At 40.8% G+C, this 14,357-nt stretch overlaps 1 protein-coding gene across 2 annotated transcripts in view; it reads right to left on the bottom strand.

Moving 5' to 3' along the window:
- Positions 1-14,357, bottom strand: part of TUBGCP4 (tubulin gamma complex associated protein 4) — a 35,246-nt gene that overhangs the window by 7,198 nt on the left and 13,691 nt on the right. For both annotated transcript variants that reach the window (XM_036258445.1, XM_036258456.1), the window contains 7 exons: positions 12,397-12,598; positions 8,658-8,823; positions 8,294-8,418; positions 3,934-3,984; positions 3,415-3,520; positions 1,660-1,767; positions 802-940 (listed from right to left, as the gene is read on the bottom strand). In XM_036258445.1, coding sequence (XP_036114338.1) covers positions 802-940; positions 1,660-1,767; positions 3,415-3,520; positions 3,934-3,984; positions 8,294-8,418; positions 8,658-8,823; positions 12,397-12,598 — 897 coding nt within the window. The remainder of the gene's footprint in view (positions 1-801; positions 941-1,659; positions 1,768-3,414; positions 3,521-3,933; positions 3,985-8,293; positions 8,419-8,657; positions 8,824-12,396; positions 12,599-14,357) is intronic.

The following is a 14,357-nucleotide window of genomic DNA, read 5'->3' as shown; positions in this document are numbered from 1 at the left end:
CATGTCTTCCAGGTCACAAACACATCCTGTAAACTGCTTATTTTGCCATTAAAAAAAACAAAACAGTCTGGCTGGTGTGGCTCAGTGGTAGAGCATTGACCTATGCACCGAGAGGTCGCCAGTTTGATTCCCAGTCAGGACGCATGCCCAGGTTGTGGGCCTGATCCCCAGTGGGGGGCATGCAGGAGGCGGCCAATTGATGTTCTCTCTCATCGATGTTCTCTTTCATCATTGTTTCTCTCTCTCTCTCCCTCTCAATTCCTCTCTCTGTAAAATCAATAAAGGAAAAAGAAAAAAGAAAAAAAAAGAAACGAAACAGCCCTGGCAGGTTGCTCAGTGGTTAGAGTGTTGGCTCGCGGACCAAAGAGTCGCGGGTTCGATTCGGGTCAAGGGCACGTACCTCGGTGGCGGTTCGTCTCTGGCCCTGGTTGGGGTCGTGCAGGAGGCAACCATTTGATGTTTCTCTCTCTTTCTCTTCCCCCCTCTCACTCTGTCTGAAAACAAATGGAAAAATGTCCTCAGATGAGGACTGAAAAAATAACAAAACAAATGGACCTCTCATGGTTTTAAGGGTTTGACCCTCCCATTCATTCAACACTCCTTACAGTCTCAAGTCTGTGGCTTCACTTACGAATATTTCCTGTCCAGCCCCTGAAGGCATTTGAGTTTGAAACCTCTTGATTTACAAGCTGTTAAAAACTATCTGGGTGGCTATTGTTCTCCCAATGATTGTATTCCTGCTTTCATCCCTTGGAAGTAAGGTGGGTATTATTTACCTGTGAGAAACTCAGAAATACTCACTTTTCCAGGACAGCAGGAGTGAAGAGAATGTGCAGTGGCCACTGTACTTTGTAGGAAAGACCTAGGGCTGCCCAGCCTGATGCAGGGGCTTCCCGAGGAGAAGTTTCCCGAGGAGGCCCTTCTCTGGCCTGAGTAGCATCTGTCAAGAGGAGAAGGGAGGAGGTCTAGATAAGATTTCGCTGATCTAGAACCAGAGCTTCAACAGGTGAATAGCATTCACAAATGCGCGCTCACTCAGCCTGCAGTGTCGGAAGCATGAAGGAGACACAAAGGGGACATGCAAAGGCAAGGAAACATCTGTGTGAAGTTCTCTTAGGAGGTCTTTTAGAGATTCATTGTTTAGCCCTGGCCGGTTTGGCTCAGCGGTTAGAGCGTCGGCCTGCGGTCCGGAGAGACCCGGGTTCGGTTCCCGCTAAGGGCGCGTACCTCGGTTGCAGTTTGTCCCCGGCCCTGGTTGGTTGTGCGGGTGGCAGCCACTCGATGTGTCCCTTTCACATCGATGTTTCTCTCTCTCTCTCTCTGTTCCTCTCTCTCCCTCCCACTCTACCTGAACAAAAAAATGGAAAAATGTCCTCGGGTGAAGATAAAAAAAAAAAAAAAAAAAATAGAGATTCATTGTTTAGCCCTAAAGTCTGGTGGCTTGAAATAGAGATAATTCTAGTAGCATGACAAAAGCAGAAATCATGGCCCTGGCATCTCAGCCTCTGTAGACTTCTTCCCTTTTCTCCTGTAGAAATTTGGATTAGGTGGTTTCTAAGGTCCAAAATGATATGGTTTCTGTGGAGGTGGATGGAAGCAGAGGTAGGAAAACAGATGATGACCAGTAGGAGCAGAAAGATGTAACGAAGAATGGCAAACCTTTATGCTCCTTTCCATGGTACTCTATTGTCAAGTGCAACAGAGGGAGAAGGTTGTCATCATCTAGCAACACCTTGTGTGCGGACTGTTGGAAGGCCACATTCACATCTGCAAGAAAGAACACATGAGCTGATAAGAATGCTTGGCTACATAACAAACCCAGATTCCTCCAGCTTTCCACCTCTCCCCAGCCTGCCTAACACGAATAACAGGATGCAATAGACGTCTGTTGCTTTTGCTTTTGCTTTTGCCGGACTAACATGTATTCCTCCTCCTCTTGCTTATAACAGCATCCTGATTTTCCTTGAAGGATCACCCCTGTGCAGTGCAATCCATGTAGTTCCAGAGGGCTGACAATACCTGATCCTAGGGATCAGCAGCGACTCAGGCATCATCATGGAATATTCTACTTTGATACACTATTTTGTTTAGGGGTATGAATATGATCCAAGCCAGGCCAATTAAGAGGCTTTATTCAGACTCTGAAAGAGTACAGCTGTGTGTGTGTGTGTGTGTGTGTGTGTGTGTGTGTTAAACAGGGACTTAGTGGCACGTGAGCTTCATTGGAGGCCATCCTGCCACCACATGGAACAGACCTGTCTGAGAAGAAAGAGGTAAAGATGGAATGACACCAAGTCCTGAAAGTGTCATGTGAGCCATTAGATCAAACTCTGGCTAAAACCATCATACCTCTGACTTTTACAATTATAAGAATCAATAAATAATTTTTCCCCTTTGAGTTTGAATTGGGTTTTCTGATATTTGCAACCAAAAAAATCCTACGTAAGTATAGTGGACATCTACCGTTTTATAGAGCTAGAATAATAATAACTCCACCCCCCCCCATTCCCTCCCCTTCCCTTCCTGTTCTTTTCCTTCTCTCTTTCTCTTTCTTTCTTAACTTTGATCCTCACTCAACTTCTGTCACATAGTTTGAATGGGAATATTGGTTATTCCCATTGGTCAAGGGTTAAGTACTTTACTGAAGCAGGCACATCTTAATGTGTGACCTCTTTATACAGGGATATAGGTAGGTGATCTGGGCTGGGCTAATCAAAATCCTTTCCTCAGAATTTTTAAATCTGCTACCAGAGAGACCAGGTTTGGCTCCTCCAGTAGACACTATGAGGCATGTTCCTAGGAGCTGCTAGTGGCCATGTTTCCAGATGGGAATGTCAGGCCATCAAAGGATGTACAAGGGGCACAGAGAAGATAATGGAAAGACAGAGAGAATCCTAGCAGAATTCAAGACCCTAGCTTCCATTGTTCTGAGGTCCAGCTATACCTCAGCCCCCTGGAGTTATAAATACAATAGCAAATACATTCCCCTTTTCTACCTAGGTTGGTTCAGGTTAGGTATCCATCATCACAACTTAAAGAATTCTAATACAATAAGTGGCAATAAATTCCAATATAAACAATATATTTGGCCCTGGCTGGTTTTGCTCAGTGGTTGGAGCACTGGCCTACAGACCAGAGAGTCCCAGGTTTAGTTCCCGCTAGGGGCACGTACCAAAAAAAGAAAAAAGAATATATTTGGCTTAATCCAATGAGATAAAATACCTGGTCTGAAGGCCTGTACCAACTCTTCCAGGAAAGGTCACAAAGCCAAGAGGCTGCTCCCAGTGACCTTAGTGTGAAGCCTACCTGAAAGACCTTCCATCCTTGCAACTCGCCTGTCTGCTCTTATGTGGAGCAGGCCTCAATGGTTCAGTAGCCAAGAAATACCCTAAAACTTCAGAACAGGACAATTACCATGTTCCGTTACTGCGGTGGGTGGTGTTTTTAACATGTGTTGAGCTGTGTCAATGAAGGCCTGAAACAGTTCTCCACGTCCCAGAAGGTAAAAGTCTTTAATGATCTGCAGAAAGAATTTACAATTTGGTAATCTAGGAGGGCCATCAGTAACTCACTCTTACTGGAATTACACGTATAATTTCCAAATCACAGTTTGAGCTAACCTACAAAAGGATATAGGCTTTTGGCATTTCAAAACTGCATATTTAGTAATCCCTCATGGCAGGATGTCTGGTGTGTCTTTGGTACCATTATTCAATAAACACACAGTTATATCATGCCAGAAGAAAGTTAACACCTGAAGTTTTATACTGTGGTACATTTGTAGTATTAGGTAGAGTTGGCCACTTGGCTGAGGACATACCAGGCCATCTACAAATTGGGTACAGGCAATCAATGCTCTCAGGAGAGGCTAGAGAATGAAGACTGTGCCCACCAGCATCAATTTATGAGTGAATAGAACAGCTAAGCTATTACCTTCAGCTGACCCAGTAAATCTGACTCTTCCACCATCAGTTTCCAGAGATGCTGTGAAAGAACCAATAAAAGACAAAATTCATGGAGGGACATGAAAAGTATTATCCTAAGTGAAATAAGCCAAGCAGAAAAAGACAAATACCACATGATCTCACTTATTTGTGGAATATAATGAACATAACAGTCTGAGGAATAGGGCAGACCCAGAAAAATGGAAGTAGGGTACAGACTGACAACCCTCAGAAGAGGGGGTAGAGCGGGGAGGGAAGAGATAAACCACAGAACTTATATGCATGTACGTATAACCAATGAACATGGACAAAACAAAGCTGGGGACGGGGTAGGGGGATGGGGAAGAGGATGTCAATGGGGTAAAAAAGGAGAAACATCTGTAACAAATAAAATAAAAAATAAAATAAAAAAATAAGATTTAAAAAAAAAAACAGACAAAATTTCATGAATGCAAACTTCTGTAAAAAAATGGTTTTGTACAAATCCAGCAATGTTGAAAAAAGAATATAAACCATGATCAAGTTGGGTTAAACCCAGGAATGAAAGGGTAGTTTAACAGAAAAACAATATATATGAGATGGAAATGTTCTGAAATTAAATAGTGGTGATGATTACACAACATTGTGAATACACTAGAAACCAGTGAATTATATACTACTTTTAAATGGCTCAAATAGTATCATGTGAATTTTATCTCAAAACTTAAATATGAATGTAATTAATATGTTAAAGATAAAAAAACAACAACATAGGATCACTTCAATAGATGCAGAAAAAGCATTTGATAAAAGTTGATATCCATTCATGATTTTAGAAAAACAAACAAGAAAGAGAAAGAAACTTATTCTTAGAAAGGGTATATGCCAAAAAACCCATAGAAAACAACTTATTTCATGGTGAAACATTGTAGGAAATTCCTTTAAAGTCATTCAAAATTGTACTAGACTTTGCCAATGCAGTAAGATAAGAAAATATGTAACTGGAAAGAAATAGAACTATTATTATTAACAGATGATATAATCTGCATAGAAAGTCCAAGAGAACTGATATACAGATTATTAAAGGATTAATATACAAAAATAAACCATAACCATTACCAGTACCACAGGTGAAATCATGGCAAGGATTTGTTCAATGAAGTGATCACCATTGACACAGTTTGTCCTGAATCTCCACCCTGGCACTCATCCCCTCCTCACTAGAACTGACATAGATTAAGGACTGGCCTTTGGCCCTTCTCTAATAACAAATTTCTAGACAAAGTAGCTGACATCTCCTGGGGAATATAAGCACACAGGTCAAAATAACTAGGTGCGTGAGGAGTAAATGAAATAGAACAGGAGATAACACAAACAACCTGAAGCAGGACTTTCAGAACAGATGGAGTGGATTCTCCCCTGTAAGACTGAGATATCCAATACCCCAGCTGCTGGGAGTATTGCCTGTTGTTGGCCCTCCAGAATTGCCTTTGGCTAAAGAGAGCTTCCTCACCCAAGGTTCCCCTCCCTGAGTAGAGCCCAGTTCAATTTCTGGTGGCATAGCCCTTGAACCTCTCAACTGAGGACCTCTCTGATGAGCCATTCTAGCTTCAGAACTGCATAGGATTAGCCAAGCCTTCTGTTACAATTACATCACAGTTTACCTTCTCTCTCTGCTTAATCCTGCTTCCCTCACTTCTTGCTACCAAATTTCAGTCTCAGAATCTGTTTCCTGGGAAATCTGATCTATAACACAGACTATATTCTCCAACTATAATGTAATAAAAATAAAACTTAAGCCCTGGCTAGTTTGGCTCAGCGGTTAGAGCATCAGCCTGCGGTCCAGAGAGACCCGGGTTTGGTTCCCGCTAAGGGCATGTACCTTGGTTGCAGTTTGTCCCTGGCCCTGGTTGGTTGTGTGAGTGGCAGCCACTCGATGTGTCCCTTTCACATCGATGTTTCTCTCTCTCTCTCTCTCTCTCTCTCTCTCTCTCTCTCTCTCTCTCCCTCCCTCCCTCCCACTCTACCTGAACAAAAAATGGAAAAATTTCCTCGGGTAAGGATAAAAAAAAAAAAAAAATACAAGGGATTTATTAAGTTTTATTTTTTTATATTTTTTTATCCTCACCCAGGACATTTTTGCATTTATCTTCAGATAGAGCAGGAGGGAGAGAGGGAAGAAGAGAGAGAGAGAGAAACATCGATGTGAGAGAGACACATTGACTGGCTGCCACCCACACGGCCCCAACTGGTGCCAGGGACAAACCGCAACCGAGGTACGTGCCCTTAGCGGGAACCAAACCTGGGACTCTCAGGTCCGCGGGCCAATGCTCTAACCACTGAGCCAAACTGACCAGAGCTTAAATCCCTTGTTTTAAAAAGAAAATTAAAATTATTTAGAACAGAATGATAATGAAAATACAACACGGGCCAAAAACTTGTGGGACAAAGTCAAAGCAACATTTAAGTTTTATATATATTTCTTAGGAAACAAAGATTAAAAATAGACGAGAGTAACAGAGAAAACTCAAAGAAACAAGAACAAAAAACAATAAAGATAAAGGCAGATATCAATGAAATAAAAAAAATAAAGAAGATTAAAGAAAAGCTGGTTCTTTGAAAAGATTAATAAGACTAAGCAATAAAAAAGAAGATTGAAATAAAATAGCTATAGACAAGCAAAGATTTTTAAAAATTAATCTAGATGAAATGTGTAAGTTCCTAGAAAAGTAGAAAGTACCAAAACTGGTACAAGAAGAAATAAATGTCTTGAATAAATTAATAGGTTTTAAATACAGTGAGTTGGTAAAGAGTTCCCCTCCTAAAAACACCTGGGTTAGATAAATTTTCAGGTAAGTTCAAACTTTCAGTAACAATTCCTCTCTTATATTAATTGTTCTTAAAAAAAGAAAAAGAAAAAGTGATATCTCATTTTATGAAGTCTATATAATCTTTATTCTACAATCACATAAAATAATAATAGTAAATACAGAAGTGAAAATTCCAAATTGTACTGGGTAACCAAATCCAATAGTATATTAAAATATAAAACATCCCATTCGATGTAGTTTATCTCAGAAAGATTCAATATATGAACATTCAACCAGCAATTTAACATATGAAAAGACTAAAGGACAAAAAGAACCCACAGAAACTGTACCTAATTGATATAGAAGAGGCAACTGATAAAGTTCAACATCTATTTATGATAAAAATCTCATAATAAACTAGAAGGAGAGATAATATATTTAACTTGATAAACTTATGTGCCAATTCATGGATGAAGCACAATTCACATAAGACCACTGAACTAGGTAGGGGTCAGAAGACCAGTTTCTGACTTCATCTTTGTTACTTACTGTGCAACACCAGACAACTTAGCTGAGTATTTTTTTCATTTATAGGAATGAAAAAATTATACTTGTTCCGCCTTCCTCAGGAGTATCATACCCACAAATGACAGAATATTTTTAAAAAATTTTCTTTTATCTGTTTTTTTTTTTATCCTCACCCGAGGACATTTTTCCATTTTTTGTTCAGGTGGAGTGGGAGGGAGAGAGAGAGATACATCGATGTGAAAGGAACACATCGAGTGGCTGCCGCCCGCACAACAGACCAGGGCTGGGGACAAACTGCAACCGAGGTACATGCCCTTAGCGGGAACCGAACCCGGGTCTCTCAGGACCGCTGGTGGACACTCTAACCGCTGAGCCAAACCGGCCAGGGCCACAAATGACAGAATAATAAAGCCATTCAAAAACATAAGGCACTAAATTTAGTCAGAATCCCATCAATTCCTTGGAGCTATTTCCAACTACTGTATATAAACTGACTCAAAATGCTGACTGACTGAAATGAGACCAAGCCCTCCCTTTATTCAACTGGCTAATTAACTAACTAGCAAACTCCTGTCAGGTGTGAAAAGGCTAAGGTAGTTCTGCCTCTACTTTTTTTTGTTGTTGTTAATCCTCACCCAAGGATATTTTTCCATTGATTTTTTTTCAAGATAGAGTGAGAGGCAGGAAGGAAGAAAGAGAGGGAGAAACATCATTGATTGGTTGCTTCCCGAAGGACCCCAACCAGGGCTGGGGATTGAATTTGCAACTCAAGTAAATGCCCTTGATTGAAAATTGAACCTGTGATCCTTTGGTCCAAGGACCAATGCTTTAACTGCTGGGCCTTACTGGCCAGGACTCTACAATTAAGAACAGAGAGAATGCTTTCATTTCCTACTTTTTGCCCTTCAACTCTCAAACAATTCCCTCCAAACTAAGGTCTTACCACATTAGGAAGAAATAAAAGTCAAGTAGTCAATTTCTGGGGAAATCAGTCCACTTTCTTCCTAAGAAAATATACTCCAAAAAACAAACCTCAGCCACAGTGCTCCGAATACGATCCACCACCTGCTCAAAGTCCACCAGGCTGAAGAGAGGCTGCTGCTTGAGACGATGCAGCTCAGCAGCATAAGTGTCCTCTTGGTTTTTCAAAATGGATCCTGCAAAATCGAAAAGCACCATCAGATGAAGACAGTCAGGACAACCAGGAGGGGCAAGGATTCCCCACCCTGCTGATGCAGCTCTTTTACCTGTTTCTTGGGCAAGCTTGTCATAGTTCTGCTGAAATGTCAGCTCATAAACATTACTAGCCACTCACTCTGACCAGGTGTACTCTGGGGTCATGCAATATCAAGAAGGGCCTTTGAGGATGGGGTACATTGTGCAAGGAGATTCCTACCTTTTCTAGTCAGGTTGACATTTTGATTCTCAAACATCTGGACAGATTCTCCAACAAACAGGATTTTTTCAGCCACCCTCACTGGGATGTAGGATGGCAAAATCTCCACTCGCAGAGAAAATTGCTTTAGAGATGGTGCCAGCATGTTCTCTTCCTCTATCAGGCGCTGGTCAAGGCAATAATCCATATCAGAGATGATGTATGAAGAAAAACAAAAAAATATCCCATCCCGTGATTTATATTTTCTAGAGCAGGTACTTTAAATCTGAAGTTGCACCTAGTGTTAGAGAGATGCATTCCACTTTTAGGCAGCAGGAGAACATGGTGGAAATAAGTGTTCTTTTAACATTAGGGTTTTTGTCTTTGTTCTGCCCTTACTACTTGTGAAGTAGATCTGGAACTCAGTTTCCATACTTGTACCATGGGATAATTGATCTTTACTTTTTCCAAGTCTACACGTCTATGATTATATTATTTTGCATATGCGTCCACTCTACCCAACTCTTTACACCAGCCCCAAATCATTTAGCCGAGTGGTTCTCAAAGTGTGGGTCTTGGAGCAGCAGCAGCAGCTTCACTCACATGGGAGCTTGTTAGAAATACAAATTTTCCTTTCTATTTTTTTTAATCCCCAGCCAAGGATATTTTTCTCTTTATCTTCAGATAGAGTGGGAGGGAGAGAGAGAGAGAGAAACATCGACGTGAAAAGGACACATCGATTGGTTGCCTCCTGCACGACCTTCACCAGGGCCAGGGACGAACTGTAACCAAGGAAAATGCCCTTGGCTGGAATCGAACCTGCAACTCACTGGTCCGTGAACTGACACTCTCCCACTGAGCCAAACCGGCTAGGGCTAGAAATGCAAATTTTTAAGCACCTTCCCAGATCAATGGAAAATCCAGGTGATGAGGCCCAGCAACCTGTGTTTTAACAAGCTGTCCAAGGGATTCTGATGCACAGTGAAATTTGAGAACCACTCACTGATCTAGCCCTGAAAACCCCAGATACCCGCTACCCAATTAATCAGCACCCCCATTCCCTGACTTGCTTTTGATTTGACCCTTATCTAGTTCCCAGACTTGATCTGACTTTGATCTCTGCTATTTGCCTTCTCTGTTTTGGGCTTCGGTGCCGGTGTTCCTCCAGGCACTGTTCCAGACCCTTTTCCGTTCGCTCTCCACCCTCTTCATTGAAAATCACATCTTCTGCGGCTGAGTTTTTCACCATAATATATATTTTAAGTCCTTTAACATCACAGGACTCTCTACAATTAGAAAAGCTTCCAGACAAATATATAAACACACATTTCACAGAACCACCTGAAGTTCCACATGGACCCCAGATTACAACTTCTAACGCCGATGACTCCTACTCCTAAATCTTTACCTTGAAGCTAGATTACTCTCATGAGCTCCAGCCTCAGCCTACTGGACATTTCCTACAAATACCTCAAACTCAGTATGTCCATTTTCTTTCCTCCAATACCAACAATACACAGTTCTTATCATCACTACTTGCCCAGACGCTGAAGGCTGACACTTAATAACTAACTTAAGCCCTGGCCGGTTTGGCTCAGCGGTTAGAGCGTCGGCCTGCGGTCCTGAGAGACCCGGGTTCGGTTCCCGCTAAGGGCACGTACCTCGGTTGCAGTTTGTCCCGGCCCTGGTCGGTCGTGCGGGTGGCAGCCACTCGATGTGTCCCTTTCACATCGATGTTTCTCTCTCTCTCTGTTCCTCTCTCTCCCTCCCACTCTACCTGAACAAAAAATGGAAAAATGTCCTCGGGTGAGGATAAAAAAAAAAAAAAAAATAACTAACTTAATGTGAGACTACAAAACAGAAAATAATTTGTGAGTTTCCTTTTGTTTCCCCTTTTCCCAGAATATGTTTTTTTTCAAAAAAGAATTCTTAATATTAAAAATTTTTCTTTATTGATTTTCAAGAGAGAGGAAGGGAGAGGGAGAAATGAGATAGAAACATCAATGAGAGAGAACATCGATTGGCTGCTTCCTGCATGCCCCCCACTGGGGGTTTGGCCTACAACCTGGGCATGTGCCCTGACTGGGAACAGAATCAGCGATCTATTGGTACAGGGATCGACGCTCAACCACTGAGCCATACTGGCCAGGCACTTTTTTTTTTCTTTATTGATTTGAGAGAGAGAAGAAGGGGTGGGGAGAGAGAGAGAGAGAGAGAAACATCAATGAGAGAGAACATGGATTGGCTACCTCTGCATGCCCCCCACTGGGAATTGGGCCCACAACCTGGGCATGTGCCCTGACCAGGAATAGAACCAGCAACCTCTTTTGTGCATGGGTCAATGCTCAACCAGTGAGACACACCAGCAGGCAGGATATGCTTTTAAGAGGTTAATAATAAGTCTTGTCTCTTAAGGTAGTCTTGTAGTTACCCTGTAGTATTTAAACAAAATTTGGAGTTTTGATTAGACTCCCCTGAATCCTCTATTGTCCTTGGTCATCCATCCATCCATCTATCCATTCATTTATCCTGTTCCAACATTTTATCAAATGCCTGTTAATGTGTATTCTTCCTTCTGAACCCATATCCAATCAATTGCCAAGGCATATATATTCCTCTTCCTAAATCTCTCACAAGCCTCCTTATTCTTCTCCATATTTACTGTTAACACCCTTGATTTAAGCCATTATTATTTTTCACCTAAGTGTCCCAGCATTCTTCTAACTGACCAACCTACAGCAAATCTTGATTTAAAAAAAAACATTCCCCACACAGTATCCAGAGTGATCCATCATAAAGTCCAATTGTGTTAACCTCTTGCCTAAAATTCTTCACTGGCTCCCAACTCTTTTCAGGTTCGAGCCCAAACTCCTTCCCACTGTACACAAGGCCTTCCATGGTCTTCCCTCTGCTTAACAGCTGCACTGATTGCCACTTGCCCCATCACCTCCACTGTCCCTTATATGAAGTTTCAGTCTTTACTTGACCATTTCAATTGAATTACCAATGGTTTCCCAAATGAGCCATGTCATTCATGGGCTCTGTACTTTACACATATCCTTCCCTGGAACATTTACACACATGCCTGGAACATTTCTTAACCTCTCCTCCCAAACTCTGCAATTTAGCCATATAATCCACTCAAAAGCATTTTCTACTTACTCTAAGACGATGTTCTGAGAACACCCGTACTGACTCTTTCCAGAGCACTTACTACACTGTCAAGTTACTGTTTACTTATATCTTCCACTCAACTATAAGCTCTTTAAGGACAGGGGCTACGACACATTATTTGTCTATGTAGTTGTGGCACCTAGAACAGTGTCTGGCACATAACAGGCATTTAATAAAATGTTGGAACAGGATAAATGAATGGATAGATGAATAAAGACAAGAGAAGACTCTGGGGAGTATAATCAAAACTCCAAACTGCATGTAAATTCTACAAGGTAGCTAAAAGACTACCTTAAGAGACAAGACTTATTATTAACCTCTTAAAAGCACATCCTGGGAAAAGGGGAAACAAAAGGAAACTCACAAATGTATTTTCTGTTTTGTACTCTCACATTAAGTTAGGTATTAAGTTTAAGTTAAGTATTAAGCTAAGATAAAGACAAGTGTCTATATCTAAAGAATTTATGGAAGGTGCCCAGGCTATGATGAACTTGGAGCTGGGAAAGAAGATCACCAAAAGGTCATTTAGCTGTAGTCTTTTCTGATTCCTGGCAGGAGTATGCTGGGCTTCTTGCTATGCTCTCACCAAGTCCTGGAGTTCTCTCAGTTGTTTTCCTGTCAGTCCCCCAATACCCAGATCCTCCTCATCCTCTTCTGGCTGGGCACTGACATTACCAGAAGATGGACCCTGTTTGATAAAGAACTCTTCATGCTGGTCCAAGAGGAGTCCATGTAGCATCCAGGCTGAGAGCTGCTTATACATGACCCCATGACACACGGCCAGGATTCTGAGTTGGGAGAAAAGCAAGAGCCTTAGTAGTCCACTTATAGAACACTAAGCCCCACAATGGCACAGAGGGCGTGCTTTAAACTGCTACAGGATAAACAGAGGCCTGAGAGATTGATGAGTCAGAAGGGAAATGACCAACTAAGCTAAAAATAATTGTGGTATTTTAATTTAAATGTTTGTGGCTGGACTAACTGATTACATTTCCAAACTTGTAGCCTACATACTAAAGTCTGAAACGTTCAGTAAATGTTCAGATAGTCTTTCAGGAGGAGCACATTTTCTTTCCTCCTTTTGTGTAAAGTAAGTTTTAATACTGATATTCCTGTTAAAATTAAGTGTACTTATAGGAGTCTCCCTTTGGCTAACATAGTATTAAATTTGTTTTATTTCTGTTGAAATCACAGAAGGAGAGTAGATTAATACCGAACAGGCAGGTATACCTGAAAAAGTATGATCCAACAAAATGCAGACACTAAAACAAAATGTAGAAAGAATGTTGGAGAATGGGATATTCACATGGTCTCAAAGGATCACCACCAGATAACATATTAATTACATAGGGAAAAACGTCTAAACGTCAAAATCTGTCTAAAATAGACAGATATGGTAGAAAACACTTAAACCAAGCGATCAAACTTTACACCAGTAATGGGACAAATTTACTTTCTGTGCCTTCTGATATGATGCAACAGGAAGTAATATGAACCATGTAGTATTACTGCAAAAAAAAAAAAGTTTAACCCAAATCTAATCATGAGGACATAATCAGAAAAATCTAGATTGTGGAATATTCTTTAAGACAACTGGTGAAGAAAAAAAAAGGCAAAGAAGACGATTCCAAATTAAAGGAGACTAAAAAGACATGACAACCAAATGCAACATTTGAACACTAACTGGATCCTGATTGCTATAAAGAACTTTTGGAGGGCAACTGAGGAAATTCAGATATATTTGGATACCATATTGTTGAATTAAGGTTAACTTTCTTGGGTATAATATGGTATTGAGGTTATATAAGAGAATGCCCCTTTTTAAAGGGATAGAAGCTGATATATTTAGGGTGTAACTGTTATGATATCTGTGACCACTTTCAAATCACTCAGCAAAAAATTGTGGTATGCATGCATGTGTCTACACATATTTCAATTTATATAGAGGGAGAAAGAAAAAGATAAGTCAAATGTGGCAAAATGTTAACTGGTGAAACTGAAGTGTTTATTGTAATTCTTTAAACATTTTTGTAGATTTGAAAATTTTCAAAATAACTTGGGAAGAAAAACTAAAAGAGACTGAGTCTGGCCCAGCCAGTGTGGCTCAGTGGTTGAGGGTTGACCCATGCACCAAGAGTTCGCCACTTCGATTTCTGGTCAGAATACATGCCCACACTGTAGGCCAAATCCCCAGTGGGGGGCATGCAGGAGGCAGCCAATCAAAGTTCTCTCTCATCTTTGTTTCCATCTCTTTCTATCTCTCCCTTCCTCTTTCTCTAAAATCAATAAAGAAAAAAAAAAAAGAGAGAGAGAGACTAAGTCTGCTAATTGTAGTATGCTAACTGAATGGAATCGCTCTTTAAAAAATTAAATGGAAAGGCATTTAAATTTTGCAAATCACACTATGTGGTCTGTAAAATTCCCTGAAAATATATAACATGTATACATCATATTATCTATGTAAGATTTTATATTTGATGCATGAAACAATATAGTATGTTTATATACAAAAAAACTATAGAGGATATACACCAAGAGTTGAATTGG

The sequence above is a fragment of the Molossus molossus genome, unplaced genomic scaffold (assembly GCF_014108415.1).
Source record: "Molossus molossus isolate mMolMol1 unplaced genomic scaffold, mMolMol1.p scaffold_m16_p_1, whole genome shotgun sequence".
Lineage (NCBI taxonomy): Eukaryota > Metazoa > Chordata > Mammalia > Chiroptera > Molossidae > Molossus > Molossus molossus.
This window is presented reverse-complemented; position numbering and strand designations above follow the sequence as displayed.